Source organism: Mustela nivalis (genome assembly GCF_964662115.1).
Source record: "Mustela nivalis genome assembly, chromosome: 6".
In the NCBI taxonomy this organism is placed as follows: Eukaryota; Metazoa; Chordata; class Mammalia; order Carnivora; family Mustelidae; genus Mustela; species Mustela nivalis.
In genome coordinates this window covers 149871253-149899014 of record NC_139025.1, presented here as the reverse complement: position 1 = coordinate 149899014, position 27762 = coordinate 149871253, and the positions used below count along the sequence as shown (strand labels likewise).

The 27762-nt window shown below is 53.4% G+C and overlaps 1 protein-coding gene across 1 annotated transcript; it reads left to right on the top strand.

Annotated features, from left to right (window-relative positions):
* The first annotated feature begins 620 nt into the window (after positions 1–620).
* On the top strand, positions 621–24646 carry MFGE8 (milk fat globule EGF and factor V/VIII domain containing). The gene is made up of 10 exons (XM_082736059.1): positions 621–817; positions 12677–12817; positions 15383–15508; positions 15877–16008; positions 17745–17926; positions 18312–18467; positions 19135–19279; positions 22586–22770; positions 23585–23740; positions 23886–24646. Exons 1-10 carry the CDS (start codon positions 766–768, stop codon positions 24021–24023), a joined length of 1413 nt encoding a protein of 470 aa, XP_082592185.1. The 5' UTR covers positions 621–765; the 3' UTR covers positions 24024–24646.
* Positions 24647–27762: the final 3116 nt, after the last annotated feature.

Genomic DNA, 27762 nt, shown 5'->3' with positions numbered 1-27762 from the left:
CTCCTGGGACGACAGTTTGCTGCTTGACCCCTCAGTCCTGCCCAGTCTGGGGCTCTGCCTCCAGCTCTCCTCGGGTTTGGTTCTGTCTGGAAGAAAACCACAGGCCCAAAATGGAGTCACTTACGTTAAGGCCTCACACAAGTAAACCAAGCCTAATCCTTAACCAACTGCACTTTCAACCCTCCCAGGAATGTAACCTTTAACCATCCAGCCCGGAATTTCCGGTCAGGATGAGGACATTTACTCATAGACCCTTTCTGAGGAGGACAGCCTTGCCTGAAACCGTGCATTCCTCGCTAATAATTTCCCTTTCTCCCTGCCCCTTCTCTGCCTTTAAACATCTTTCCTTCTCTATAGCATGACAGAGCTGCTTGCTACTCGCTGGATGGGGTGCTGCCCAATTCACGAATCATTTCATAAAGCCCATTAGATCTTCAAAGTTCCTCGGGTTAATTTTGTTTTTTAGCAACTTCCAGGGAAGAACTTGATGTTCTCCTGGAAACCGCCTCACTCCGGTCTCATTCGGGAGATGCGTTGTCCAGATGTCCAGCCGGCCCACGCAGAAAGCTGTGAGCAGAGCCCTATAAACATAGATTTTTCTAAAGCATTTCTTTCACATCCTTTTGACTCTGCAGACCAAAACCCAACTCAGATGTGGGCACGTTCCCCAGCAGATGAAGACGCCTGAGACCTCTCAGGGTTTGGGAGGCAACTGTTTCTCGTGTCACTGACCTCTTGGAAAGGAGGGAAGGAGACGAGCTTTATATGAAAAAAATAAATGTGCCGGAGCGGCAGTTTGGAGAAGATCACCAGGCAGGTAAGATATGAAGCTGGGGCTTGGATCCAGGTGCCGGGTCTAGATCTTTCTGTGTGACCCCCGGCGTGTCTCAGAGGAGCAGACAATCCTGGCAAGGAGACACCTTGGGGCGCTGCTCCACTGTGAACAGATCTGGGCTGGTTCTGACTGTGGGAGCTTCAGGGGTTCAGAGGAGGGGAAATTGGTCAGGGTTGGAGGGAGTCTCCAGAGAAATTCGTGAGGACAGCAGGCAATGGAAAGCCCAGCCGAAGTATGGAAAATCACATAAAGGAACCTCAGAATTCAGCCCACCCCTTCGGTTTCAGTGAGAAAACACTTTTACGTTTTTCAACTAAAAGCATATTTATTCGGCAGCGCTGGGCCCTAGCCCTTAGTCTCTGGCTTGGAAACAAAAGGGGGTTGTTTGGTCCCTGGGCCGGGATGTTTGCTCACAGATCATGATGTGTGTTCAGAGCATCTGGTTTGGGAAAGGGGGTGTGCACTTGGAGGATGTGAGTGTGGGGCCACCCCAGGCTCTGTTGGAGCCTATGTGAGGCCTGTGTTCACCAATGCTGGAGAGCAGAGGGGGAGGGGCCTGGGCCAGCCCGGTGGGGGGTGGGGACGCCCCTCCCTGCCTCCTGTGCACTTGGAGGGTGCTGGGCAGTGTTGACAGGTCATCCCAAAGCAGCATCCTGGAGGTGGTGTAGACCTTCAAGGTCGCCTGTCCTCACGGTCCACCTCCTGCTCTGTCTTCCTGACACGCGCCCTTTGTGTCGGTCCCTTCCAGCACAGGAAGCCCAGCGCCCGCGGGGGGAGTCCGTCCCCCACTGTGCACCTAGATGCCGTCCCTGGGGAGCACCTCTTTCTCTCTCTCTTTTTAACGATTTTATTTATTTGAGACAGTGACCAAGAGAGAGCATGAGCAGGCAGAGAGAGAGGGAGAAGCAGACTCCCTGCTGAGCAGGGAGCTTGAGGTGGGGCTTGATCCCAGGACCCCGGGACCAGGACTCTGAGCTGAAGGCAGACGCTTAACCAACTGAGCCATCCAGGCGTCCCCCTCTCTCTCTTTAAAACAATATTTTTGAGTATAGTTGACACCCAATGCTATATCAGTTTTAGGGGTACAGTCCACTTCTCGCTATGTTACGCTGTGCTCCCCACAAGTCCAGTCCCCATCTGTTCCCATCTGTCCCCATAATTACAGTATCGTTGACCATATTCCCTATCCTGTCCCTGTGATTCCCGTGACTTGAGCCCTCCTTCTCTTGTATATAATCTGCTTGGCCACCAGCTCCCACACCCTGGATCTGGTTCTGCCTGAAGGGGAGAGTCAGGTCATTCTTTCCATGAGTATTTTAGGGGTGCTTCCTTTCTTATTACTGCACATTGTGCCCAGGCCTGGAGACTACATTATTGTGCAGCTAAGAACACGGAGGCTCGGAGAGATTGAAGAATGTCGAAGCCCATTCTTGCTGCAGAGACTGGGTAGCTTATGAGCCATGGAAGTTTCCTTGGCACGGTTCCTGAGGCCAGGAAGTCCAAGGTTAAAGCAGCAGCAGATTCGGTGTCTAGCAAAGGCCTGCTTTCTGGTTCATGGATGGTGCCTTCTCGCTGAGTCCGTAGTGTGCTGGAAGGGGCAAAGGAACTCTTTGGCTGCTTTTATGGGAGAGCTAATCCCATTTTTGAGGGCTCCACTCTCATGACCCCAGCAGCTCCCAAAGTCCCAACTTCTATCACCATCACGTTGGGCATTAGGTTTCAACATAGGAATCTGAAAGCAAAGAACTTGCCCAAGATCCCTCACTTGGCATAAGGCAGAACTGGGATTCAAATACGTGACAAGATCCTGCTAGGGCTCGGGTCGTCCCTGCGGCCTCTCTGGCTTCAACTCCTCTCCCCCTCCATCAGTCCTGCTATGTGGGCCCTTGTGCTCCTGGCTGATCAGCAAGGCTTGTGCCTTTCTCAAGCCGTGCCCCCTTTCCAATATTTTTAAAATTTTAGAATAGTTCCATATTTATAGAAAATTTGTAAAGACGGTTAGAGTCCCTGTTGATCCCTCACCCAGTTTTCCCCATTGTCAACACCTTCCCCCACCAGGGCACATTGTGACAACTAAGAAGCTAACGTTGGCACGTTATTGTGAATGACACCATATCTTGTTTGGATTTTGCTACTTTTTCCATTAAAGCCCTTCCGTTCCCGGCCAGCATGCGGAATGCTGCACACACTTGCCATCGGATCTTCTCGTCTCCTCTGGTCGGGGACAATTTCTCAGACTTGCCTGGGTAGTTTTGGAAGTCTCGGTCTAGGGTTTTGTAGAATGTCCTGCAACTTGGTTTGGTCTGCGTTTTTTTTTTTCCCCTAATTTTCTGGTGTGTTCTTGGGAGGAAGACTACAGAGGGAAAGCATACTTCTTGTCCTATCATTTGGGACAATGCAATCCATGGAACTTGTCACTAATGCTGTTCATATTGGTCACCTGGAGAAAGGAGAAGGTGCCTTTTCTGAATCATTGTTCCACTGAAAAGTTTCTAATCTTTCCGTCCTTCCTGTACTTCGGAAACAAGCCAGTGGGCACCGTCCCTGCTCAAATGAGGGGAGGGCCTCTAAGTTCTATCTCCCAGAGGAGGGAATAGCTAGGTAGATTATTTGCAATTCTTCTGTATTCCTTTCTCCATTCACTCACTCATTCATTCATTCTCTCATTCATTTGTTTGTACTGTTATGGACTCATGGATATTTATTTTATACTGTGGGTTATAGTCCAATAGCTCATTATTTACTTTGTTGCTTACCTTTTTCCTGTTTTGGTGACTGGGAAACTCTTTTAGCTTAGTTTTTTGCCTGTTTCACAGGCCCTCCTCCTTTTGTTTTCTAAAGCATTTTCTAGGTGCCCCAGGTTTCATCTTGTGTTCTCCCTGCCCTAGCCCTAGAACTGGCCATCTCTCCAAGGAGCCCCAATGCCTTTCACTGGAAACATGCAATACAGATCAAGTTCTGAGCACTGGGCTGTCGCTGCTTCTAGTCCGCGTCTGCAGACAGAGCTAGGAAATAGGCACACGCGTTCTAACCTGTGTGTACGCACACAGACACACACTTGCGTGTGTATATATACTTGTACCTGCAGTTTTTCCTACACCTGTCATCTGTATCTAAACGAAGTTAAGCAGGAAGGCGTACTGACTGTTATGCCCCCAAAATGGGTCCGAGATTAAAGGAGCGAGACTGATATAAAGCGAAGGTCAAGCAAAGATTTATTTCGTGCCAAGCATCAAGAATCAAACTAACCGGCCAGGGCCGCACCTCTTGCAGAGAGGGACGACCATTCTCTGTTTCACGGGCTAGCTTTTAAAGGCAAAGACCGTGCAGTCGGGCCTGGCCACGCACAGGTGGCCAAATGAATTACAATTTACCCTAGTAGACATTTGAACCAGCCTATCACCTTGGTCAGAATGGGTGCCCAAAAGTGCCCAAAGGGCGGGGCCCATCCTCCTTGGTAGCTAGGGAGACAGTATGCAACCCCCCACTGACCGGATGTCTCCACCTGGCCCGATCCACCCTTGTATTTGAGCTTTGTTACCCGGAGCTGGTTTCCAGGACTTGTTTTTAAGTAAGTCCCCTGGGGGAAGGGGAGCAGGGATAGTTTAAGGGTTAAACAACGTTAGTGTCTCAACCTTGATGGAAGCCTCCGGCTAAATAGGTTCTTTCACTGACATCTCCGACAAACCCAGGACTGTGTGCTTGGTTCCAGCCTCCCTCCCTGCGTGCTCCTAATTTCCCTCTCCCGCAGTGAGAATCCCGACGCCTCCCCTCCACCAGCCACCACCTTGTCGCAGCCCAGGATGCCAACACAAGCCATTCCAGCATTGTTAACCCATACTCCCATGAGGAACAGCTGGGGTTCGGCGGTTATATACAGTCCCTTTCGTCTTTAGCCTTACGGTTTCTGGCTGAAACACTGCTTCCCAAAGTTTTGGAGGTCAGGTCCTCTCCACACCCGTACCTGCTGCACCCCAGCCTCCCTACTGCTTACAGTGAAGTTTTTCATACATTTTGATTCTTTGGACATAGTCTGGAATCTTCCAACATTCTGGATGATTTTTTAAGAGATTTATTTATTTGACAGAGAGAGAGTGCACAAGCAGGGGGAGTGGCAGGCAGAGGGAGAGAGAGAGAGAGAGATAGAAGCCCAGCAGGGATTCCCAAAGTGGGATCCTGACTTGAGCCAAAAAGCAGATGCTTAACTGACTGAGTCCCCCAGGCAGCCACCCGGATGATTTTTTTTTTTTCCTGTGCATTTGTCAAAGCTCAGTCTCTGGGCTGTCAAGTTCTATGCATTTGGCAGTACTTCAGATTCTGTATGCAGCACTCCAGGATCCTGCAAGATAATCCCATCACCTGAAACCCCCCCAGGCCTCCCCTCTGCAGTTGCCCACTTCCCTTCCCGCAGCCTGTCAACAACTCATGTAGGTTTTTTGCCCTTACAGTTTTGCTTTTCCCAAAATGTCTCATGAATATAATCACAGGCCATGTAGCTGGGGTTTGGGTATGTGTGTGTGTGTGGTTGTTGGTTTTTTTTTTTTTTTTTTTTTAATGATTTTTATTTATTTATTTGACAGACAGAGATCACAAGTAGGCAGAGAGGCAGGCAGAGAGAGGAAGGGAAGCAGGCCTCCCGCTGAGCAGAGAGCCCAATGCGGGGCTCGATCCCAGGACCCTGGGATCATGACCTGAGCTGAAGGCAGAGGCTTTAACCCACTGAGCCACTCAGGTGCCCCTGGTTGTTGGTTTTTTATGTGTGTGTGTGTTTTAAAGATTTTATTTATTATTTGACAGAGCACAAGGGGGAGCAGCAGGCAGAGGGGAAGCAGAAGCAGGGTCCACTGAGCGGGGAGCCCAATGCGGGGCTCGATCCCAGGACCCTGAGATCATGATCTGAGCCAAAGGTAGACGCTTAACTGACTGAGCCACCCAGGCGCTCAACATGTAGCTGTTTTGATCTGTGTTCACTCACCTAACAAAATGCATTTAAGATTTATTCATGCCGTGTGCGTCAGTAGCTCTGTCCTTTTATCACCGAACAGTCCCTCATTGTATGGGGGTTCACAGTTGATCCGTTCACCTTCCGAAAGACAACGTGGTTGCTTCTGGTTTTTGATGATGATGAGCAAAGCTGTGGTAAACATTGGTTTTCAGCAAATAGGTTTTTGTGTTGCCCTAAGTTTTAATTGGCTGAGGTAGATTACCTGGGAGTGTGATCGCTTCAGGGTCCTATGGCAAGTTTGTGTTTAACTTTATAAGAAACTGCCAACCTGTCTTCCAAAGTGGTCGCATCGCTGTGTGTTCCTCAGGAGCGATGAAGGAGCTTTCCCCTGCATGGCCGCTAGCATTTGGCTGGGGAAGGGTTTCTGGATTGTAGCCGTTCCAGTAGGTGGGCAGTGGTATTTAATAGTTGTTTGCGTTTTCACTTCCTTAACAGAAAATTGTGTTGAGCGTGTCTTTGTAGGCTTACTTGCCATCCATAGGGTTTGGGGTTTTTTTGTGTGTGGGTTTTTTTTTGTTGTTGTTTGTTTGTTTTGTTTTTTGTCTGTTTAGATCTTTCATCCATTTAAAAAATTGGGCTGGGTGTTTTCTTTTGAGTTTAAGATTTCTTTACTTATTCTGGATACATTTTTTTTTTTTTTAATAAGTTGGCAATCCCAGGTGGCACCTCACATTTCTTTTCTTTTCTTTTTTTAAGATTTTATTTATTTATTTGACAGAGAGAGAAAGATCACAAGTAGGCAGAGAGGCAGGCAGAGGGGAAGGGGGAGCAGAACTGCCAAGCAGAGAGCCCGATGCGGGGCTCGATCCCAGGACCCTGAGATCATGACCTGAGCCAATCCCAGGACCCTGAGATCATGACCTGAGCCAAAGGCAGGGGCTTAACACATTGAGCCACCCAGGCGCCCCACATCTTCCTTATTAGATAAATGACTTGCAAATATTTTCCTTCAGTTTGTGGCTTGTCTGTTAATTTTTCATACTGGTATCTTTCACAGAACAACTGGTCTTCTTGTGATAAAGCCCAGTTTATATCGATGTTTCTCTCATGGATCCTGCTTTGGGTATCGTATGTATGTAAAACTCGTCCCCAAACCAAAGATCATACAGATTTGCTTCTGTTCTCTTCCAGAAGTTTTAGAGTTTTGTGTTTTACAGTGAGGTCTCTGATTCGTTTGGGGTTAGATTTTGTACAAGTCGTGAGTTTTGGCTTTGACTTCGTTCTGCGGGGTGCGGACAGCCAGCGGCTTCTTGCATGGCTCCTTTGTCAAAATTCAGTGGGCTTTGCTGGTGTTGGTCAGTTTCTGAACTCCAGTTCGGTCCCTTTCTCAGAGCTTTCGCCTCCTCAGATCCATGGGAGGCCGGTTTCTCGCCCTTCAGGGTCTCAGTGGGAATGTCACCTTTTCAGACAAGGCTTTGCTAGTCACCTGCCTAAACTGGTCTCCCTTCTCCCCTCGGTGTTTTGTCACACAGTCCTGTCCTATCATCTGTGGAGCCCTTGCTAGCACCTGAAATAACTTCTCTTCCTCTTTTTTTTTTTTTTTTTAAAGTTGAGGTATACTCGGGGTGCTTAGCTGGCTCAGGCAGGAGAGTGTGTGACTCTTGATCTCAGGGTTGTTGGGTTTGTGCCCTATGTTGGGTGTACAGATTACTTAAATAAACTTAAAAAAATATTTTATTCATTCATTTGACACAGAGAGATCACAAGTAGGTAGAGAGGCAGGCAGAGAGAGAAAGAGAGAGAGAGAGATAAAGAGGCAGAAGCAGGCTCCCTGACAAGCAGAGAGCCCAACGTGGGGCTCAATCTCAGGACTCTGAGATCATGACCTGAGCCAAAAGCAGAGGCTTAACCCACTGAGCCACCCAGGAGCCCCTAAATAAATAAACTTAAAAACATTAATTGAGGTCTACTTGACATGTCATATCATATTATCTTCTTTTCTTACCTATGTAAGGCTTGGAATGGTGCTTGGCTCAGAGTTGGTAAAATAAAATAATAAAAATAAATTTATTTATTATTTTTTTATTTAGTCAACTCTACCCCCCAACCTAAGGCTTAAACTCATGACCCCAAGATCCAGAGTCACAGTCTCCAGTGACTGAGCCAGTCAGGTGCCTCCCTCTCTCTCTCTTTTAAAATTGATTGAATTTTTTTATCATGGTAAAAAAATGCAAATACAATTTGCCACCTAAATCATCGTAAATATACAGTTCAGCGGGGCTCATTATGTTTGTGCCTGGCAGAGCAGCATCTCCAAAACTTTTCACCTTGCAGAACTGAAATGTGCCCCCCTTAAAGAGAAGCTCCCCTTCTCCTGCTCTCGGCGCCTGGCAACCAGCATTCCACTTTTTCTTTCTAATAGGACTAGATTTTTTTTCCCCAAGATTTTAAGTATTTGTCCATCCAGCGTGGGGCTCGAACTTGCAACCCCAAGATCAAGAGTCACATGCTCTTTGGACAGAGCCAGCCAGGTGCCCCTCCATGAATTTGACTACTTTGGGGACCTCATATAAGCGGCATCATGGGATTACCTGTCTGTGATCTGTTCTCTTTCGAGTGTTGTTTCTGTGCAGACCCAGGTCTGCGTGAGGCACTTTTTACCGAGGTGTGCTGTGGGTGAGTACGAACGGGAGCTGTGGACAGGCCTTCTGCTCCGCCAAGGCACCTCCTTTCACCTGCAAACTTACTCCTCCTTTTCATGTGTTAACACTGCACTGGGCTGGATCTTAGCAGGTCTGTTTAGCTCTTCGCCCCTGGGCGTTTTGGACTGTTAGTCAGTTTTTCAGAACCACCAACAGTGGTACCGTGTGCATCTTTGTACATTGGCTTTTTATTTGGGTAATTTCATTCCAGTGAATTTGTCCAAAGCAGAATACAAGGTCCAGTTCTGTAGGTCTCGCTACAGTGGGACTGTGATCCAGACGCGGAATCAACTGGTAGTTCTACCAATTAGGTATACATGTTTGTTTCCCTCCCCTCAGCCCCATCGGCTTTGAGTTTTGTCGATGTAATGGAACTTCTGTTACGTTTCTCTGATTGTGTAGGGGTAGGACTAAGTGAAAAGTAAAAGCGTACCTGGTTTCCTATCATATACATGAACAAAATCTAAAGCTCTTAAGTGGATTCCCTGTTTCAGGTGATCCTGGGATGACACTTGTTAGAAAATCCAACCAAATCTTCCAATACTGGGATGCTGTAATGCTGGGTAAGAAAAGTATTCAGACAGAGGAGCTACTAACCCACTGAACTCTACAAGGGTCAGATCATACAAGAAAATACCCTCCTTCTCTATCCTGCCTTCACCTGTTAAAATCCCTCCCCTCCTTGTCCCTTGTGGTCCCAAGGCCTAGGTCTTTTGTCTTTGCTCTCAGTGAGTTTAGCCAATGGTTCTCTTATTAGTTTCACACTGGCCTCATCTGGGGAGCTTTAAAAAAATACTCATTCCTATGCTCTACAGGGATTGAGATTTATTTGCTTTGGAGTGCATCCTGATCACCTGTATTTTTACAAAAATCTTCCCAAGTGACACTCATGTGCAGCGAGGGTTTCCAATCAATGCTCACGACAGTCAGTGCTCACTAAATGCTTATTGAGTGATTTACTGATTTGAGACAGGTTTCTGAAGAGCCGTATTCCCTTTCTATCGAGATATAATTCACACAACAGAAAATCCATCCTTTTGGAATGTGAAGTTCGGTGGTTTTAAACATGCTTATAAAGTTAGGGAACCATCATCACTATTAAATTTCAGGACATCTTGGGGCGCCTGGGTGGCTCAGTGGGTTAAAACCTCTGCCTTCAGCTCAGGTCATGATCCCAGAGTCCTGGGATCGAGCCCCACATCAGGCACTGCTCAGCAGGGAGCCTGCTTCCTCCTCTCTCTGCCTGCCTCTCTGCCTGCTTATAATCTCTGTCAAATAAATAAATAAAATCTTTAAAAAAAAAAAAATTTCAGGATGCCTTCATCGCCTCCCAGAAGAAATCCCACACCCATGAACCATGACTTCTCATTCTGCCCTCACCCCAGCCCCTGGCAGCCACTCATCAACTTACTGTCATAATAGACTTGTCTATTCTGGACATGTCATATATACGGAATCATGGCCTTGTGTATCTGGCTTCTTTCACTTAGCATCGTGTTTTCAAGGTTCAGTCATTCTGCAGCGAGTATTAAATCTTCATTTATTTTTACGACTGAATAATCGTCCACTGGATGGATAGACTACTTGGCTTACCCACCCATCAGCTGGTGGACATTTGGGAGGTTTCCGCTTGCCGGCTGTTAAAGCTGTTATGATCATTCACGTGTAAGCTTTTGTATGAACATATGCTTTTAATTTTCTTGGGTGTATACTTAGGAGTAGAACTGCTGGGTCATAGGATAGCTCTGCTTAATCTTTTGAGGAGCTACCAAATTGGTTTTCAGTGTCTGCACCATTTTACAACCCCGTCAGTAATGTGTGAAGGTTCTGCTTTCTCGACATCCTCACTAACATTGTTATGATGTTTTCTTGAATATCGTCATCCTAGTGGGTGTGTGAAGCGGTATCGCATGTGGTTTTGATTTTTATTTCCATTTTCCTGATGACTAATAACATTAAGCGTCTTTTCATGCGCTTATTGGCTGTTTGTATATCTTCTCTGGGGAAAAATCTATCCAGATTCTTTGCCCATTTTAAAATTGGGGTATCCTTTGTTATGAGTTAATATTCTGATAATTTGGATATGAGACCCTTATCAGTCATGTGATCTGCAAATATTGCCTCTCATTTTGTAGGTTGTCTTCTTGCCTTTTTAAAAAGATTTCATTTATTCATTTGACATGGAGAGAGAGAGAGATCACAAGCAGGCAGAGAGGCAGGGGGAAGCAGGCTTCCTACTGAGCAGAGAGCCCAATGCGGGGCTTGATCCCAGGACCCCAGGATCATGACCTGAGTTGAAGGCAGAGGCTTTAACCCACTGAGCCACCCAGGCACCCTGCTTCCTGCCTTTTTGATAGTGTCCTTGGAAGTAGAAAAATTGTAAGTTTTGATACAGTTCAACTAATCTACTCTTTCCTTTGGTTGTTTGGCATTTGGCGCTCTTATATTTAGGTCTTTGATCTATTTTGAGTTAATTTTTATGTAAAGTGTGATCTGTAGTCCAACTTTATTCTTCTGTGGTTATCTGGTTGTTCTGGCATGATTTGTTGGAAAAACACTGCTCTTTCCCCACTGAATTGTCTTGCACTTTTGTTGAAAATCAACTGACCGCAGATGTATCGATCTACTTTTGGATTCTTAATTCTATTCCATTGATCCTTATGTCTATACTTATGCCAGGACCACATGGTCTTGCTTAATGCGGCTCTGTAGTATGTCTCGGAATTGGAAAATATAAGTCTTCCAACTTTTTTTCTTTCCTGCAAGATTGCTTTGGAGATTCTGGGTTCCATCCATTTCCATATTAATTCTAGGGTCAGCTCGTTAACTTCTGAAAAAGGACAGCTGAAATTTTGATAGGGATTGTGTTGAATTTATATCAGTTTGGGGATTATTGCCATCTTAACAAGGTAAGTCTTCCAATCCGGGAACAAGGATGACTTTCCATTTATTTAGGTCTTTAATTTCTTTTTTTTTTTAATTTTTTCTTAAAGATTTTATTTAGTTATTTGACAGAGATCACAAGTAGCTGGAGAGGCAGGCAGAGAAAGAGGAGGAAGCAGGCTCCCTGCTGAGCAGAGAACCCGATGTGGGGCTGGATCCCAGGATTCTGGGATCATGACCTGAGCCAAAGGCAGAGGCTTTAACCCACTGAGCCACCCAGGTGCCCCAGGTCTTTAATTTCTTTCAGTGGTGTTTTGTAGTGTTCGGTGTACAGGTCTTGCACTTTAGTTAAATTTATTCCCAATTATTTTATTCTTACTGATGCTATTATCTATTATAAGTGAAATTATTCTCTTTTTTGCTTTAAAGATTTGAGAGAGAGAGATAGGATCTAAAAAAGAGTCATTTAGATAAAAGTCAGGGTGACCCGCAAGTCTCTTCCCGTCCTGGCCCCCTGGTTTCCTTCGGCTTAGGCCACCACCGCGCTCATTTCCTGGGAGAGTTGTCTGTAGCTGCTCTTCCGCCTGGGGGCATAGGTGAAGGGCCACTCCGGAGACCACGTGTGGGCTAATCCTAAAATATTTTCTATCTGATCCTTTATAGAAGAAGTTTGCTGATTCCCTTTTTAGTCTTTTATCCTTTCCAAGGATGCTGCTATGATATGCTAGGACATCTTTATATACATGCCATTTTACATAGTGAGTTCAAATGGAAGGAATGCTGTGAGTGCAATGGCTAGGGCTTACGGTCTCGGTCTGGGTCGCTTTGGTGGCTATTACCAAGCAGCTCTCCGGAGAAGCCGAACCAATTTAGACTCCCTCCAACAATGCATGCTTGGGCCCGCTCCCCTCAGCCTCGCACGAACAGTGCGCTAATCATTCGACACTTGCCAATCTGATTAAGTGAAACCTGGCGCTCACTGTACTTTTAATTTGCATTTTTCTCATTAGGGATAAGGACAAAGCATCTTAAGTCTAAAATTAAAAAAAAAAAAAAACCCACGAAACACCAAACAGTTCCTCTGGAGCCCTTCGCGGTACAGAGGACTCACGACGCGGGGCCTGGTCCCCCGCTCCCCGCGGGGCACCGGGCGTGGCCGCGGCGGGAGGCACGAGGCGGGGGCACGGACCCCCTCGGTGCCCCCCTTCCCTGGTTGGCCGCGGAGCCCCGCCCCGGGTCCGCCTCCCGAGGGCCTGGGCGGAGCGGGCGGGCGGGGGGCGGTGCCGCGCTGCCTGATTTATTCCCGTCCAGGAGCTGCAATGAGAGCCCCGCAGTGTGCACAGCTGAGGCCCCTGCTCCTGCGCCGGTGTCCCCGCCGCATGCCGCGCCCCCGCCTGCTGGCCGCGCTCTGCGGCGCGCTCCTCTGCGCCTCGGGACTCTTCGCCGCCTCCGGTGAGTCGATCGCGCCGCCCTCCGGTCCTCGCCCCTCCTTTCCGCGCGGCTCGGAAGTTCGCCGCGGCGCCCTCCCTCCACCACCCCTGTTTACAAACTTGGGCAAAGAGCCGGGCCCGTGCGGAGGGGCGGCTGCTCCGGCTGCGCCCCGGCCGGACGCGGGGATGCGCTCGGCCTCTCCTGCGCTCTTCGCGCTCGGGCGTTCTGGGCAGTGGTAGAGGCTTGAGAGTGGGGCGGAGACTGGGGACACCGGGTGACAGCCCGACGGCCCCCAGGGATGGGGCTTACACATAACAAAGGAATCTGCTGTGTCGGGCCTCTCTTTTCCCATCTGTAAAATGAGGCCATTGAACTGCGCCCCACTCTGGCGCGTCTTCCACCTGAAGTTTCTAGGGCTCTTGTCTTGCTAAGTCTTGTCCAGCCAACTTTCCCCGGCTGCTCCCTCGCTAGCCGGCGGCTCGTGTGTTCATTGGAGTTTTGCATCTCCGCTCGTAGGTGTCTGGTGGGATGAGCGCGGGCGGGGAAGGCCGAGGGAGGGGACCGGACTTCGGGTGGGGCCCGGGAGGGGGGCCCAAGAACCAGGGGAGGGACTTAGAGAGGGCTGCCTCCCGGGCTGGTGGTGGCTTCCGACTCCCTCCCGCGGCCTTGGCGTGCCGCTGTATCTTCCTCGCTCCTCCTCCCCCGCCGAGGAGGCCTCCCGCGCACAGCTGGGCCTTGGGCGGGCTGGTCCTGGGGATGCCCCCATTTCATCGTGGGGCCCGCACAGCTGGTCGCCTCCAGGACTTTGAAGAGGTGCCCATGATCGGCGCGCTTCGGGCACCCCCTTCCTCATTTTCTCAAAGAAATCGGGGGCGGGGGGGTGGCTGGTAGGGATGCGGTCAAAGCGGAACCCTGGCGCTCCTTCCTGCCTTCCTACCACAGTCCGACCCCCACGCCTGGAGCCAGAACCTCCCGGGCCCTCCAAGTTCAGCCACACTTGGGTACTTGGAGCTGGTGGCTGTCCAGCGACCCTGAGACATAGCTGGGTCTTTGAAGTCCCTTTCTGCACCTCTCTGTCCCCACCACCCGAGCCCTGGCTAAATGTTCCTGGGGAAGTCACCCACAAGGCAGGACTCTGAAACCTCCAAGGTGGTTTGGTGGGGGGTGATGGGGCTTTTCCCGGAAAGGGGAAGTACCATGGGTGCGGTGGGCAAGTGAGTCCACCTAAGACCTGGGCTGTGGGGGGCAGGGGCCACCTTTCACGTTCCTTTTTTACCCAGTGGACCGCTTTGCCCCCGAGCAGCATGGGGGGGGTGTGGTTGGTTGGGGAGAAGAGGAGTTGAATTTGGTTGGGACAGGAGCCCAGGACTCTGGCCATTCCCAAAGCTCTGTCTGTGGCAGTGCCCTGGCCTGCCAGGTCAGGGGAGAGGATTAACCTGCTATTTAAAGCCAATGACTAATAGCTCATTGGGAGCCGCCTTAAGCTCCCAGGAGCAGCCGAGGTGGCAGTCTGAGGGCTCCAGTACTCATTAACGGTGTTCCTGTTCCTCTGTTCCCTTCTCAGGAGCTGGGCCCCGCTCTCTGGAGCTTTGAGATTTCAGGAGCCCCACCCCCCGCCTGGGATGGCATGATTCTAGGGGGAGGAAAAGCGATTTCTCATGTCTTCCCCTACGTGGCAGGGTAGGCCCTGCTGGGATGTGAGGGTCCGCCAGGAGAGCCCCCACCCACCTGGCCGGCCTGGTGGGCGGCACAGATAGCTCCCATCTGTCCCCCAGGCCCTGGGGCTAGAAGCCCTGTGGTCTTCTCCAGCCCTCCTCCTCCCTCTGCCGTGTTTCTCAAATCCACCTTCCCCCTCACCTTTTCACCTGAATTCCTCTCTCATCAGGCCACTCACCCCAGCCACTCCTGTCACATTTCCTCCCCAGAGCCAGAGAGAGAGCTTGGTGTGGCCCCAGGACACCTCCCTGCCTCAGGGGAGCCTATCCACAGCTCTGCAGATGGCCTTTTCTCCAGATTCACCTTTCCAGAATGGGAAAGGGCTTCCTCACTCCCACCTCCCTCTTGGGAAGTCCCCCCCCCCTTTTTTTTTCCTTTTCCCTCGGTGGACGATGGTGGGCTGCTGAAGGAAGTTTAAGGGCTCCCAGTCTCTTGGACGGGAAGTCTGAGCTGGTCATTCCTAAGGTCCCTGCAGGTCTGGCCCCTACCTACCCTTTCTGCTCTGTCATCCTTCTCCACAGCGTACTGTACCGTGGTCCTGTACTCCTCTCCTTCTTTAGAACATTCTTTCCGCCCTGTTGGGCACACTCCACTCCACCTCTTAGACCCAGCTCCCCTGCCCCTCTGCGACACTTCCAACCTTGACAGAAGCCCACTCCAGTGGCTCTTCATGCAGGCTTCTGTCTGGAGCTGGTGATGCCTCTTCACCACCCACTGACTGTCCCCCTCTTTCCAGTGGCTTCTTGAGGCCTGGACCACACCTGGTTCCCCTGTTTCAGCGACCCAGCATGTGCATGATAGGGCCCCCCTGCCCCCAGTATTTACAAGGAATGACTTGCTATTCTTGAGTCGGAGCTGGTGACTTTGCAGGTGACTTCTGTGACTCTAGCCAGTGCCTCAATGGTGGGACCTGCATATTGGGCCAGGACAACACCCCCTTCTATTGCCTCTGCCCCGAAGGCTTCACGGGCCTGATCTGCAATGAGACGGAGAAAGGTACCTGCTGCGCCCCCCACCCCGCTTCGCCCCCAGCTCCCAGCTGCAGCCCCTGCTGCTGGGCCCTGCTTTGTCCCCTAGTGGGGGGAGGTCCCCAGCCCCTCTCCTGTGCTCAGCCAGCATTTCCCTGAGAACTCCCCGTGCCACTTGGAAAGCTGGGTGCTTCCCGCCCTGGGACTGATTTGCCTACACCTGACCCTTCTTGGCACCAGGCTGGCCCAACTTCCCATCAGGCAGAGGAGAGAGGGAGGGAATGGCAGGGGGAGGTGGGCAGGGGGCTGAGTCTGTGCAGCGGGTCCTTTTGGGGCATCTGCATCTCTGGCTCCTTCCTGATCCCCTGCCTGCCTTACCCGCCTCTCCACCCCTAGGTCCTTGTTTTCCAAACCCCTGCCGCAATGAAGCCGAGTGCCGGGTGGTTGACGACTCGCACAGAGGGGACGTCTTCACTGAGTATGTCTGCATGTGTCATCATGGCTATACGGGTGTCCACTGTGAGACCAGTGAGTATCTGGGGGAGGCTGCTCTGATTAGGGAGGCCCAGAGCAGCCCTGGCCACATGCTGGCCTCGTTCCCTGCCTTAAGGTTTCCTCTGGTAGATCAAGGGGAAGATAGAGCCTCAGTTCGCGCTTCTGTTGTCCTGGACTAATTTCTGCTTGGCCTTTTGTCCTCAGGCTGCAGGCCAGGCCTGATATCACTGTAGTGGACGGAAGGGTGGTGGTGGCCCCAGAGGTCCCAGGAGTGCTGCTGCCTGGGTCACCACGAACCAGTGGTGACACCCACAGTGTTAGGATTAAGTCCTGAGAGTTTTCTCCCAAGGGGGGAAACAAATACATTCTTAATCCTAGGGACAGGAGGTCAGCAAGTAAGGCTGGGGGCCTTGCCTTGGAGGCTGATGGTTCCTGGCCCAAGTTTGACCGCGGCCTCATCACAGAGCTCAGGGAGGAGGGAGAGGCCTGGGCAGGCTGGGCCGTCCCCTAACGGTCAGGCGGTCAGAGGCCCGGCGTGTGCAGAGGGGCTGACCGGCCTGGCCTGCCCGGTTATCCACTCAGCCACAGAATGGCCCTGGGTGTGTGCCCAGCCTCCAGTGCTGGCGGTGGCTGTCCACGCTGTCCTCCCTTCTGGCTCAGCTGGAGTCCCTCCCCCCAAGCTGGGACTTGTCCTTGCCTGCGGCAGGCAGGCGGGCGGGCGGGCGGCTGAGTCTGCATCTTCGGGGGGTCTGGGTTCTTCTGGCCAGTGGGTCTGCCGCCGAGCACCTTGCCGGGGGCAGGCGGTTCCCCTTCCCACCGATGTGGGGCTGCTCTCTGAGGCTGATCTGAGAAGCGGGGGTTGTGGGCCAGCTGGGTGGGTGCTGGGGCCTCGGGGAGAGCACCTCCACGGAGGTGGCAGGGAGGGGCCTGTCCCTTGGGCTCGGGGCTGAGGCCACTGGGTGGAGGACTGTGTGCATGTCTGTGTGTGTGTGCGTGTCTGTGGTTGGGGGGGTCCCTAAGGCAGACAGCCCTGGGTGGGGCCAGGTGTGCCCACTAATTACTGTGCGGGGAGCCAAGGTTACTCTGGGTGTGCTGGAGTTGGCATTACCCACCCAACCTCCAGCTCTGTGGCCTGGGGTCTGCCACGGGTTCGATGCAGAAGGCAGGAGGCAGCACAAATTTGGAGGAGCCCCCAGAGGGACCACTGCAGCCCCTCCAGAGGGAGACGGAGAAGCAGACCCTCGTAGAGCAGGGAATCTGACTGGCGTGGGCTCGATCCCAGGACTGTGAGCTCATGACCTGAGCTAAAGGCAAATGCTTAACTGACTGAGCCCCTGAGGTGCCCCAGGATTTGCCTCTTCCTTCATGTCTAGTACAAGTACTGTTCACTGCCAACTGGGGTGTCTCTTTTCCCAAAGCTGTTCTGGGGACGGCAGGGGTGGGGCTGGACACGTTGGACCTCCTGGTGGGCTGGGGACACTGAAGAAGAGCGGGTCCCACTGGAAATCCCTCCCACCTGGTCCATGGCTGCCCGTCCCAGTGATGGCACAGGTGCCGCGGGCAGCCCTGGGTCCCAACTCCCCTTGTCTCTCTCTCCCCACCTCTTCCTTACCATGCACCTCTTCTTGGACCCTGAGAGTCCTTTCCTGATCTCTGCCCTGGGTCTCAGCAGAGGCCACACTGTGATTTTCCGGTCGTCTGGGACCCATGTGTTTGGGTGGCCACCTGACTGCCACCTCTCCCACCCCCCTTCCCCCTCCCCCCTGCAGTCTGCACCATGCCGCTGGGCATGGAGACGGGCGCCATTGCCGACTCGCAGATCTCTGCCTCCTCTGTGCACTTGGGCTTCATGGGTTTACAGCGCTGGGCCCCAGAGCTGGCCCGTCTGCACCGCACGGGCATCGTCAATGCCTGGACAGCCAGCAACTATGACAAGAACCCCTGGATCCAGGTATGGAAAGAATGGCTCGGGGGTGGGGGAAGGGGGGCGGCGGAGGGATGGGAGAGAGTCTGCTTGCATTTGAGGGGTCACAACCGAGGTCCAGGTAACAAGGTTGTGGGTTCCCACAAGTGAAGGGTCTGTCAGTGCAGAGCAGTATTGCGGGGGACTGGAGTGGGGGGGCGGATGGGGAGCAGACCCCAGGCTGCAGAGGGGCTGTTTGCCCTGGATGCAGCCTTTGGGGTCCTTGTCCTTCTCTGTGTGCGTTCTTGAGCATTGGGCCCAAGGCTCTGAGAGGCCCCCATGGGAAAGCCCCTCCTTGTTTCTGGGCAGGGGGAGTAGAGAAGATCTAAAGAACCCAGGAGATAAGGGTACTGTCTTCCCTCCCGGGATCCAGGTGAACCTGATGCGGAAGATGCGGGTGATGGGCGTTGTGACACAGGGTGCCAGCCGCGCAGGCAGTGCTGAGTACCTGAAGACCTTCAAGGTGGCCTACAGCAACAATGGACACAAGTTCCAATTTATCCAGGGTGCGGAGGGGACAGGAGACAAGGTGAGGGCTCTAAAGAAGGGCTGTGGTCCTTATCCTCTGGGGCCCGAGAGCTATTTGAGGGCCCTAGTGGAGGGAGGGTATGCTGGATCATTAGCTATGTGGTGGGTCATCAGTTACCTCTTGGTTCCCAGAAATTGGGAAACCTACATTATGCCCATGTTCTATAGTTACAGGTGATAGCTCTTACTTTATAGATGAGGATAATGGACTCAGAAAGGTTCAGTGACCTGTTGAGGGTGGCTGTGGTGGTGGAGGTGGGAGGCATTCTCAGCCTTCAGGGCTACCATGTACAGCTGTGCAGGTTGTACACTGCTTAAGGTTGTCATTTCCAAGTGAGCACCATTCACAGTGTAGACATCATGGGTTTGTGTACTTCTGCCTATGGGGAAATTAGTATAATAAAGTGTCTCGGTAGAGGAGTGCCTTTTCCTAATTTGCAGAGGCACCCTATAGGTGATAGGTAGGCAAGTGTGCAAGATAGGAGTTCATGCCCATCCCCCATGACGACCAAGAAAGATGTGAAGAGGGGTGGCCAGAGGAAGAACTGACCCCCTGCTGGCTCTGCTAAACCTCATCTCTTCCTCCCAGGCTTGACGAGGGAGGTGAGGTGACCCCAGGAAGGTAGACTGCCCACGCTGACCCATGCTCCAATCTGTTTTCCTCCTAGATATTTGTGGGCAACATGGACAACAGTGGCCTGAAAGTCAACCTGTTTGACTTCCCTCTGGAGGTGCAGTATGTGAGGCTGGTCCCCATCATCTGTCACCGGGGCTGCACCCTCCGCTTTGAGCTCCTTGGCTGTGAGGTGAATGGTGAGTACAGGGAAGCTGGGGCATTGCTACGAAATGGGCTTCCCTGCCCACTTCCTTTTCAGCCAGGCGGAGCTGGGTAGGACGGCAGCAAGGCCAGGGGACCTGGGCTCCCACAGCAGATGCACACCAGAGGGACCACCGGCCCTCGGGGCACTTGCTTCCATGTTTGCAGTCTGCCAACCCTTGGCATTTGGGGTTGTGGCAGAAAAAAAAAGACAATCCCTCCAGTTGTCAAAGTATTTTTTGTTATTCTGATTGGTTCCTTGAGCTTCTAGAACATGTAGTGTGAGTTCTGTTTTACAGACATCAGCTTCCTGAGGTCAGGGAGTTTGTTTTCTTCATGGCTGTAGTCCCAGTGCCTGGAACGGTGTCTGGATTATAGATGATCAATCAACATTTAATGAATGAGTGAATGAATACAGAGGCCCCGATAAATTTTTTGTCAAGTGCACACAAGCTGGTTGGTATTAAAACTTGGTCTAGATCCCTGGGCTTTGGACACCCACCCATTTAGTGCTCCCCCAGCCCCTCCCTACCCCAGCCGGCTCCCCCACCCCCCCATAACTCATCATTCAAGAGAAATGTGGGGACTTCGAGAGTCCTAGGCCTGGAGCTGGTGCTTTCTGCTGCTCTTTACAGAGAGTCCCATGTGGAGGAATGTGGGGAGACAACAGAAAGAGATCTGTTTCTGATCCAGGAAAAGTCATCAGGGACCCTCAGGCTGCAGGGGCTAGGCTGGGCAACTTTGTCTCAGCCCTGGGCTCTCCGGCGCTGGGTTATTTCCCTCTCTTTGAGGTGACAGCGCCACCTGCTGGCCTCTGGCGGAACTTCAGGGTTCGCTAGGCAGAGCTGCCAAAAACCCACCCTTTTAAAGTATGAATTTAAGTCATTGCATTCCTTCTCCCAGGGTCATTGCTTTTTTGAGCCTTATTGTTTAAGTGGGGGATTAAAGACTACCTTTTGCTAAAGGGAAATTTAGGCTGTTGATACAGGACAGGTGTGGGGGCTCTGCAGCCTTTGGCTATATTAAAGTTGGCCTGCATGGTTCACGGTCCTGTCCCAGCTGGCTCCCTCCTAGGCCAAGAGAGGGCAAGCTTGGCAAGCTGTGGAAGCTGTCCTGCCTGTATTCCTCGAGATATGGATCTTCTCCTTTCCCTAGTTGGCATTCCAGAGGGCTGGTGAGAGTGTTGGTGTATGTGTGTATGGACACGTGTGTGTGCATGTGTGCACGTGTGGCACTGAGATCTGGGCACGAGGACACCCCTGTTGGGATGGCTTTTGAGTGGAGGCTTGGATGACAGAGGAAGCCACAATGAAGAACTTGGAAAGAGCATTCCAGGCAGATGAGGAGCTGGCAAGTGCAAAGGCCCTGGGGTATGTTGAAGGATCGAAGGCAGGCCAGTGGGGCTAGAGCCTAGACAGCGAGGGGCAGCTTGCTGGGCAGTGAGGCTGGAGAGGTGGACAGAGCCTAGCGAGCTGGGCTGAATGAATCATTTTAAGGATTCAGATCTTTGTCCTCAGAACAAGGGGCAGCCATGTGGACGTGGGGGAGTGCTAACAGGAAATGATTGGAATGTGTCTAGAAGGAATCCCTTAGGCTGTGTGGGGAGAATGGGGGCAGAGGCCCATCATGGGGGAGGGGAGTGGGAAAGTAAAGTGGCTTGGATCAGGGTGGTAGACTTGAGCGGGGTTGGGTTACAGCCCTCAACTCAGCGTGAGCTCCAGGGACCCAGCAGTATGAGCATCACCTGGGAGCTTGTAGAAATGCGGGCTCCAGCCTCATCCGAGACCCACGGAGAGAGAATCTTCATGTTTTCCCTTTTTAAAATTTACTTGACAGAGAGAGCACAAGTAGGCAGAGAGACAGGCAGAGAGAGATGGAAGCAGGCCCCCCGCTGAGCAGAGAGAGCCCGATGCGGGGCTTGATCTCAGGACCCTGACTGAAACATGACCTGAGCCAAAGGCAGAGGCCCAACCCACTGAGCCACCCAGGTGCCCCCAGAATCTTGATTTTAACAATATCCTTGGTTGATCTAAGAGAAACACCCCTCTGTGGGGTCCTTCCCAGGGTCACATAGCGAGGGATGGAGGGGAGAGTCCTGGCCTTTGGCGCAGTGCCCCTCCCCGTGGCATTTTCCCTGGAAGGCTGATTTTGCCAGCCTGTCTGGGAACCACCTGCCTCCCGGCCCAGGAGCCTCTCTCTCTGGGAGGAGTGTGGGGATGACCTGGCGTGCCACCATCACAAGGAGGCATCCAGCAGACAAGGGCACAGCTGGAGGCAGAGGATTTTAGTGGCGAGAGTGCAAGTATCTGGGGGAGCAGAGTGAGGATTCTGCCCGGCCTGAGACATACCCATCATGGTCTTGGGAGCTTGGTCTCCTGCCGCCCCTCCCTAACTGTCCCAGCCACCTGCCGGTGGGTGTGGCTATGCAGAAAAGCCCGGCCCATTGCTGAGCAGGGCATGCCTGCGCGAAGCCTGGCCTAGCTTCCAGGGCCCGAGTGGCAGCACCGGGAGGAATCGGTGTTGAGCGTGAAAGCCCCCTGGGCGACTCGGAGGGGCTGCTGGGCAAGGAGATGGGATCCACGCTGAGCCCAGGGATCCTGACTGCTCTCATTTCCACCTGCTGGAGTGCAGCCGAGGGGTCCCCTTCATCCCTGGGTTACCAGCAGGCAGGCCTTCATGGCTCTGGGAGGGGGTGTGGATGGTGGCGATGATGTCACAGCCTGGTGTGGGGAGCAGGAGTGTGTCTGTGTGTCTGTGTGTACATGTGAGAGAGAGACAGACTTAGGCACAATGCTTACCATCTCAGCCTGTTTCTGTACCTATAGAATGGGGTTACTGATACGGCTTTCAGGTTCCTGGTGGTGATCGAAATCACACAAGTGAGCACTGGATCAATGGGTTACTTGTTGCTGATGTCCTTGACCAAGATCACAGGCCTCAGCCTTGATATAGATAGCAGCTGGACCATAGGAGTAAGAGAGAAGTCCCATAGGGGCCTAAGTTCCGCCCAAATGAGGTGGTCAGGGCAGGCTTCTTGGAGGAGGTGTCTAATGAGTCAGGCCTTGAAGGCGTGGCGGAGGTGGTAGCAGAGCCTGCCCTTGTGCAGAGGGGACAGGCGGTGGGGGATCTGGGAAGGGCACAGCAAGGTGGGGGTGGGAACTGAGGGCAGCTGGCCCAGGTGAGGGGTGGGTGGGGTGGGCAGAGAGGAAGCACAACCGTTGACCCCCCAGTCCGCCTTGTGCTATTGCTTCTGGGAGGCTGCCGAGAGTCATGATCTTGGTGACAAACCCCTTTGCTGGCAGGATGCGCGGAGCCCCTGGGCATGAAGGACAACAGCATCCCCGACAGACAGATCACAGCTTCCAGCATCTACAGGACCTGGGGCCTGAATGCCTTCAGCTGGTACCCCTTCTACGCACGGCTGGACAAGCAGGGCAAGTTCAATGCCTGGACCGCTCAGACCAATGATGCCTCCGAGTGGCTGCAGGTGTGTCGGGCTGCAGGGCTGCAGGGCACGGGTTGGGATTGGATCCACGGGGTGACCTCGCCCAGCCCAGGCTTCTGCTCCCCAAGGGGGAGTGTCTGAAAAGCCTTATTTTTAATTCAGCGTTATTTCCCTCCTCCTTTGTGCCGCACCTTCTCCGGATTCGGCAATGGAGAAGGGGTGTGTGTGTGTGTGTGTGTGTGCGCGCGTGCGTGTGTCCACTCGCGGTCACAAGGTGACCAGGCTGAGCCCGTGGACAGTAGGGCAGGACAGAGGTGGGACACCTGGACTTCCCTGTCTGACACTCGGTGTCTAAGAATACCCCATGGGACAGCCCTTGGATTTCATGAAATTGGGAACCAGGAGAGTTCAGGGACTGGGAGCAGGACCTGTGTCTCTTGGTCCCCAGTTGCTCTTAGCCTGTAGAGCTGGGATCTGTGAGCAGCTGTCTGCGTTTGGACTCCTTCGAGATTCGTGCCAGGCCGCAGACCGCCATGCGGGACCCCTCGGGAACCGCGCCAGTGTCTCTCCTGTCCTTGTTCTCTTTGGACCGGGGGAGGGGTGGGGACTGGCTGCGGGTTGGCCAAGGTCCGGGCTCTAAACTCTAGCTTTGCTGTAGTGAGGTGTCTAACAGAGTGTGGCAAAGTAGGTGACAGGCTTTATGTCCCTCGTATAAATGAGAAGGTCGTGCCAAATACAGTAGCTTCGTCCAAACTGGAAGCCCTGCCCACCCTGCCTCCCCGGCCTGTCTGCCTTTTGCTACCTTCTTGGAGAGAATGGTCGACACAAACACAACGTGGTTGATTTTTCCCTGTAGATTGACCTGGGCTCCGAGAGGCAAGTGGCCGGCATCATTACCCAGGGGGCCCGAGACTTCGGCCACATCCAGTATGTGGCAGCCTACAAGGTGGCCTACAGTAACGACAGCATGAACTGGGTCGAGTACAAGGACCCGGGGTCTGTCGACAGCAAGGTCAGTGTCTGGCCAGCCCGTGTCCTGCCATCCCTCCGGGGGTGCCCTTGGAGTCTGGCCAGGAGCTCTGAGGGGCGGGGTGGGGCGGGGCGGGGCGGGGCGGGGCGGGCCCTGGGGCCCTCCTGACGACCCCCCCTGCCTCCAGATCTTCCCTGGCAACTTGGACAATAATTCCCACAAGAAGAACATGTTCGAGATGCCCTTCCTGGCTCGCTTTGTGCGCATCCTGCCCGTCGCCTGGCACAACCGTATCACCATGCGTGTGGAGCTGCTGGGCTGTTAGTGCTCGGCCTGGCCGGAGTGACCACAAGGGCCTTGGGGCAGCCGCCCCGTACCTGGTCCTCCTGGCCTTCGGGTGGCCTGCTGCCTCCTCCACCCCACCTCCTGATTGCCCGCGACCTGGGGTGGGGGTGGGGTTCAGCCACCCCTCCCTCCCAACCCCCCACCTTCTCCCTGCCCCTGTTGCTGTCCAGTTCCCTTAGGCCCTGTGGGAGTGAAGTAGGGATGGAGCGGGAAGGGCAGAGTAGGGAGTGGGGCCTGCGTCTCCCCGGATCCCTGGTTCTAGTCTCTTGTGTTTTCCCGACACTCGCTCCCGCCCCCCAAGTGCCCACTGCCCCCGGAGGAAGACCCTGAGGCACCAGGCTAGAGAGAACGGTCTCCTGTCCCTCAGCACGAGGCTGCCACTCCTGCCGCTGCCACCAAGCCCTCTGACACATGCCCCTTATCTCCCTGGAGACCTCTTGACCCTTGGCCTAAAAAGAGACAGAAGGGGATGGGGTGGGTGGGCTTCCGGAGAGATAAGGGTGGAGGTGGGTGGCCTGGGGAGGGGGGAGGCACCCTCTGTGCTGGTTCTTTACCCCAGAGTACACAGGCAGCTTCAAAAATATATTTATGTCACCCCCGGAACTCTTGCTGTGGTTCATCATTGTTCCGATCGGCATGGGCTTTGGGCTGGTGCTCGCACCGGCCTCCTCCATCCTCCCAGAGGCAGGCATGCTGGTGTCTCCTACCAGCTGAACAGCTGGAGAAGGGCAGAGACTCCTCCGGACTCGTCTCCTCTGTCCCCTCCGTTCTCCAGCCCCCTGAGCCATGCAGCCCTGGGGGCCCGTAGCTGCGGCCCGGTGGCGGGGGACCTGGTGGGGGGTGGCGCTGGCACAGAGGCTGTCTCCATGAATGCCTTTGTTCTTTTCCCCCACCACAACCCCACTGCTGAGGCTGTTGATTTTTGGCATTTTCTCTGCATCCGGAGTGGTGGGCTGCAGAAAGGACTAGAAACCCTATGAACCGGGGCTGTTTTCAGAGCTGGGGGAGGCCCCGGGGTGGGATGCAAGGAAGCAGCCAGGGCCCTGGCTGGTCACCAGGCCTCCTGGCGGAGCACACAGGGTCCTGGGAGGCTGCTGGCAGGGCAGCAGGGCTGTGGAAAGCTCCAGGGGTACCCTCGGCCGTTCCCCCCTGCCCCCCCTGCTGAAGACAACAGGAAGTAGCCATCGAGTGCAGGCCAGCACCTTGGTGGTCTGGGAAGGAGATGGAGAGGTAGAGGAGGGACGGATTAGTGGGAAGGGGTATAGGAAACCACCCTTGTATCCCAGGCCGTGGGACACAAGGTGAATTTTCTGGAACAAACTTCGGGAGCCATGCTGTGATACACAGAGGCACCTCCTGGCAGCCGATCTGGGCCATGTGGCTGCCAAAGAGAGGGTGTGGCTTTGTTGGAACTTGGTGAGGAAAATTCGTCTGGAAGTGGCTCCTTCCTGAGAGCGGCCCTTGCCAGGGATTCTCAGCCGGGCAGGGACAGAATAAAAGGCCCAGGCTGTGGTCTCCGAGTGAACTGGCCAGTGGGGCTCCCTACCTCTGGGGAATTTTTCATCCCACTCCTTCCTGTTTCAGAGAGCTTTTCGGGGGGCTGCATGGATTGTGTCTGGAGTCAGTCTTCTGGGGGGGGTGGTTATTGGCCTCGGGACTCCCTTTTGGGAGCATTTCCTAGCCACAAGCCTGTTCTGGCACCCCTGGGGACTAACACAGCGGAAGAAGCTGCTTTCCTCCACACCTGTGCTCTGGGATGGTTCCACTGTGCCCCACCTCCAGGAATGAACTGCGCTGGGGGTCTTGCTAGAACCCAAGGAGTCCCACTTCCATAAGGGGAAATAGCTTCCCGGCTAATTGTCCACAAGCATTCAAGGCACTGAATGTTTGTCGCAGGCTCATCTCGGCTGTAGTCACAAGACCCCCACCAGGCCTGGGAGCCCCGAGGGCCCTCTGGAATGGCCTAAGCCACACAGGCCCTTCTCATCTCTGTAATGTAATCTTGGATGAGTTGGCCGGAGGCTGAAAATCCCCCTCTGGAGAGCCTGGGGCCCTCACTCCTGCCCCTCCCCCTGGGTAGCCTCCCCGACTTCCACACACGTTCACCATCTCCTCCCCAGATTTCCTTTTTCATTCCGGACCACAGTCTGGGGAGCCAGGACTGAGATTACCTGCTGGCCAGCCCTGGCCTTGGTTGGCACGTGACATTGCGATGCTGCAGCAGAACTGACCTGCCCAGCCGTGGTCCTCCTCCCTTCCCCTGTGGCTCTCAGCCCTGGGACCCTTTGAACTCCCTCTCCCAGGAGTCCGGTCTACTTTATGTTCCTGGTTTAAATAAGGTGGGGTCATTAGGAACTCAGGTTGGAAAACTGGAGTTCACCTCTTGATTGCAAGGAGCCTTAGGCACTTTATTTTATTTTTTTAAAAGATTTATTTGACAGAGAGAGATCACAAGTAGACAGATAGGCAGGCAGAGAGAGAGAGAGGAAGGGAAGCAGGCTCCCTGCTGAGCAGAGAGCCCGATGCCTATGCCGGACTCAATCCCAACACCCTGAGATCATGACCTGAGCCGAAGGCAGCGGCTTAACCCACTGAGCCACCCAGGGGGCCTTAGGCAATTTACTGAAATCTCTCTGGTCCTAACAGGACCAGCTCCATAGCCTTGTGGAGGCTGACAGAGGAGATCCCCAGATGCAAAGTCTGGCTCTTTGGAGGCCTCAAACATGGGTCGCCCACCATCCAAGAAGCCTGTAAGAATTTCCTAATTGGTGCTCAAGTCTTACTTCTCCAGTCCGTCTCCACTCAGAAGTCAGACGGGTCTCTCCTCCTCATGGAGGAACCTTCACTGGCTCTCTGATGCCTGGCATTCACTTCGGCCACAGTGTGCTCTCATGTGCTCCTGGCTTGCGTGTGACACACACACACACACACACACACACACGCATGCGCACATGCACCCACATGCACACAGGCATTTGAAGTGTGTTTAGGAAGACTCGACTCAGTGACCCTGTGACATGTGGCCCTTCTCCTGACTAGGGTCAAAGGACTCTAGGCTTTTCTGCTGAGGGAAACTGTCCAGCCCAGGACCCTTGTTGACCAGGGTGGAAACAAAACACCCTTTCCAAACAGAAGTCCTAGGAGGTGGTGGTGCCTGCCAGATGGCTGAACAGACAGAAGTCAGGACTCTGAGGGAGGGCCCTGCCCCTGTTGGAGCACCAGTCAGAATCCTGGTTGCCCCTGCTGGCTGCTGGGAGCACCCCTAACTTTGCCTTCCCTTCCCCCAAGACCACTGTTTCAAGCCCCTTCTCCGAAGGTCAGTGTCCTTGTGCCTGACATTAGCTAACAGTCTGCCTGGGGATCTCATGATGGCTAAACTCATGGGCAGGAGGGAGGTCACGGACCCCTTGCCTCATCTGGGCGGTAAGCACACAGAACGTTTATCCTTCCTGCTCCTGAAAGTGGGGGGCAGCCATTGCCCGCCTGCTGAGTGCTGGAGAGGGGTTCCCCCTGTTTAGTCCCACTGTTTTTGGTAAACCAGAGTCTTCCAAGGGGACCTTCCTCAGTAACGCACTTCTTCCATCTCCCACTTACCCTCTCCAAGCTGTGCCAGCAACTCCTGCACATTCCCTTTACTCCCCACTAGCATCTCAGAATTGGAGCCCAAGAGCCTCCCTTTGGGCCCAGCCCTTGGATGGGAAAGGGGCGTGTGTTCCTTT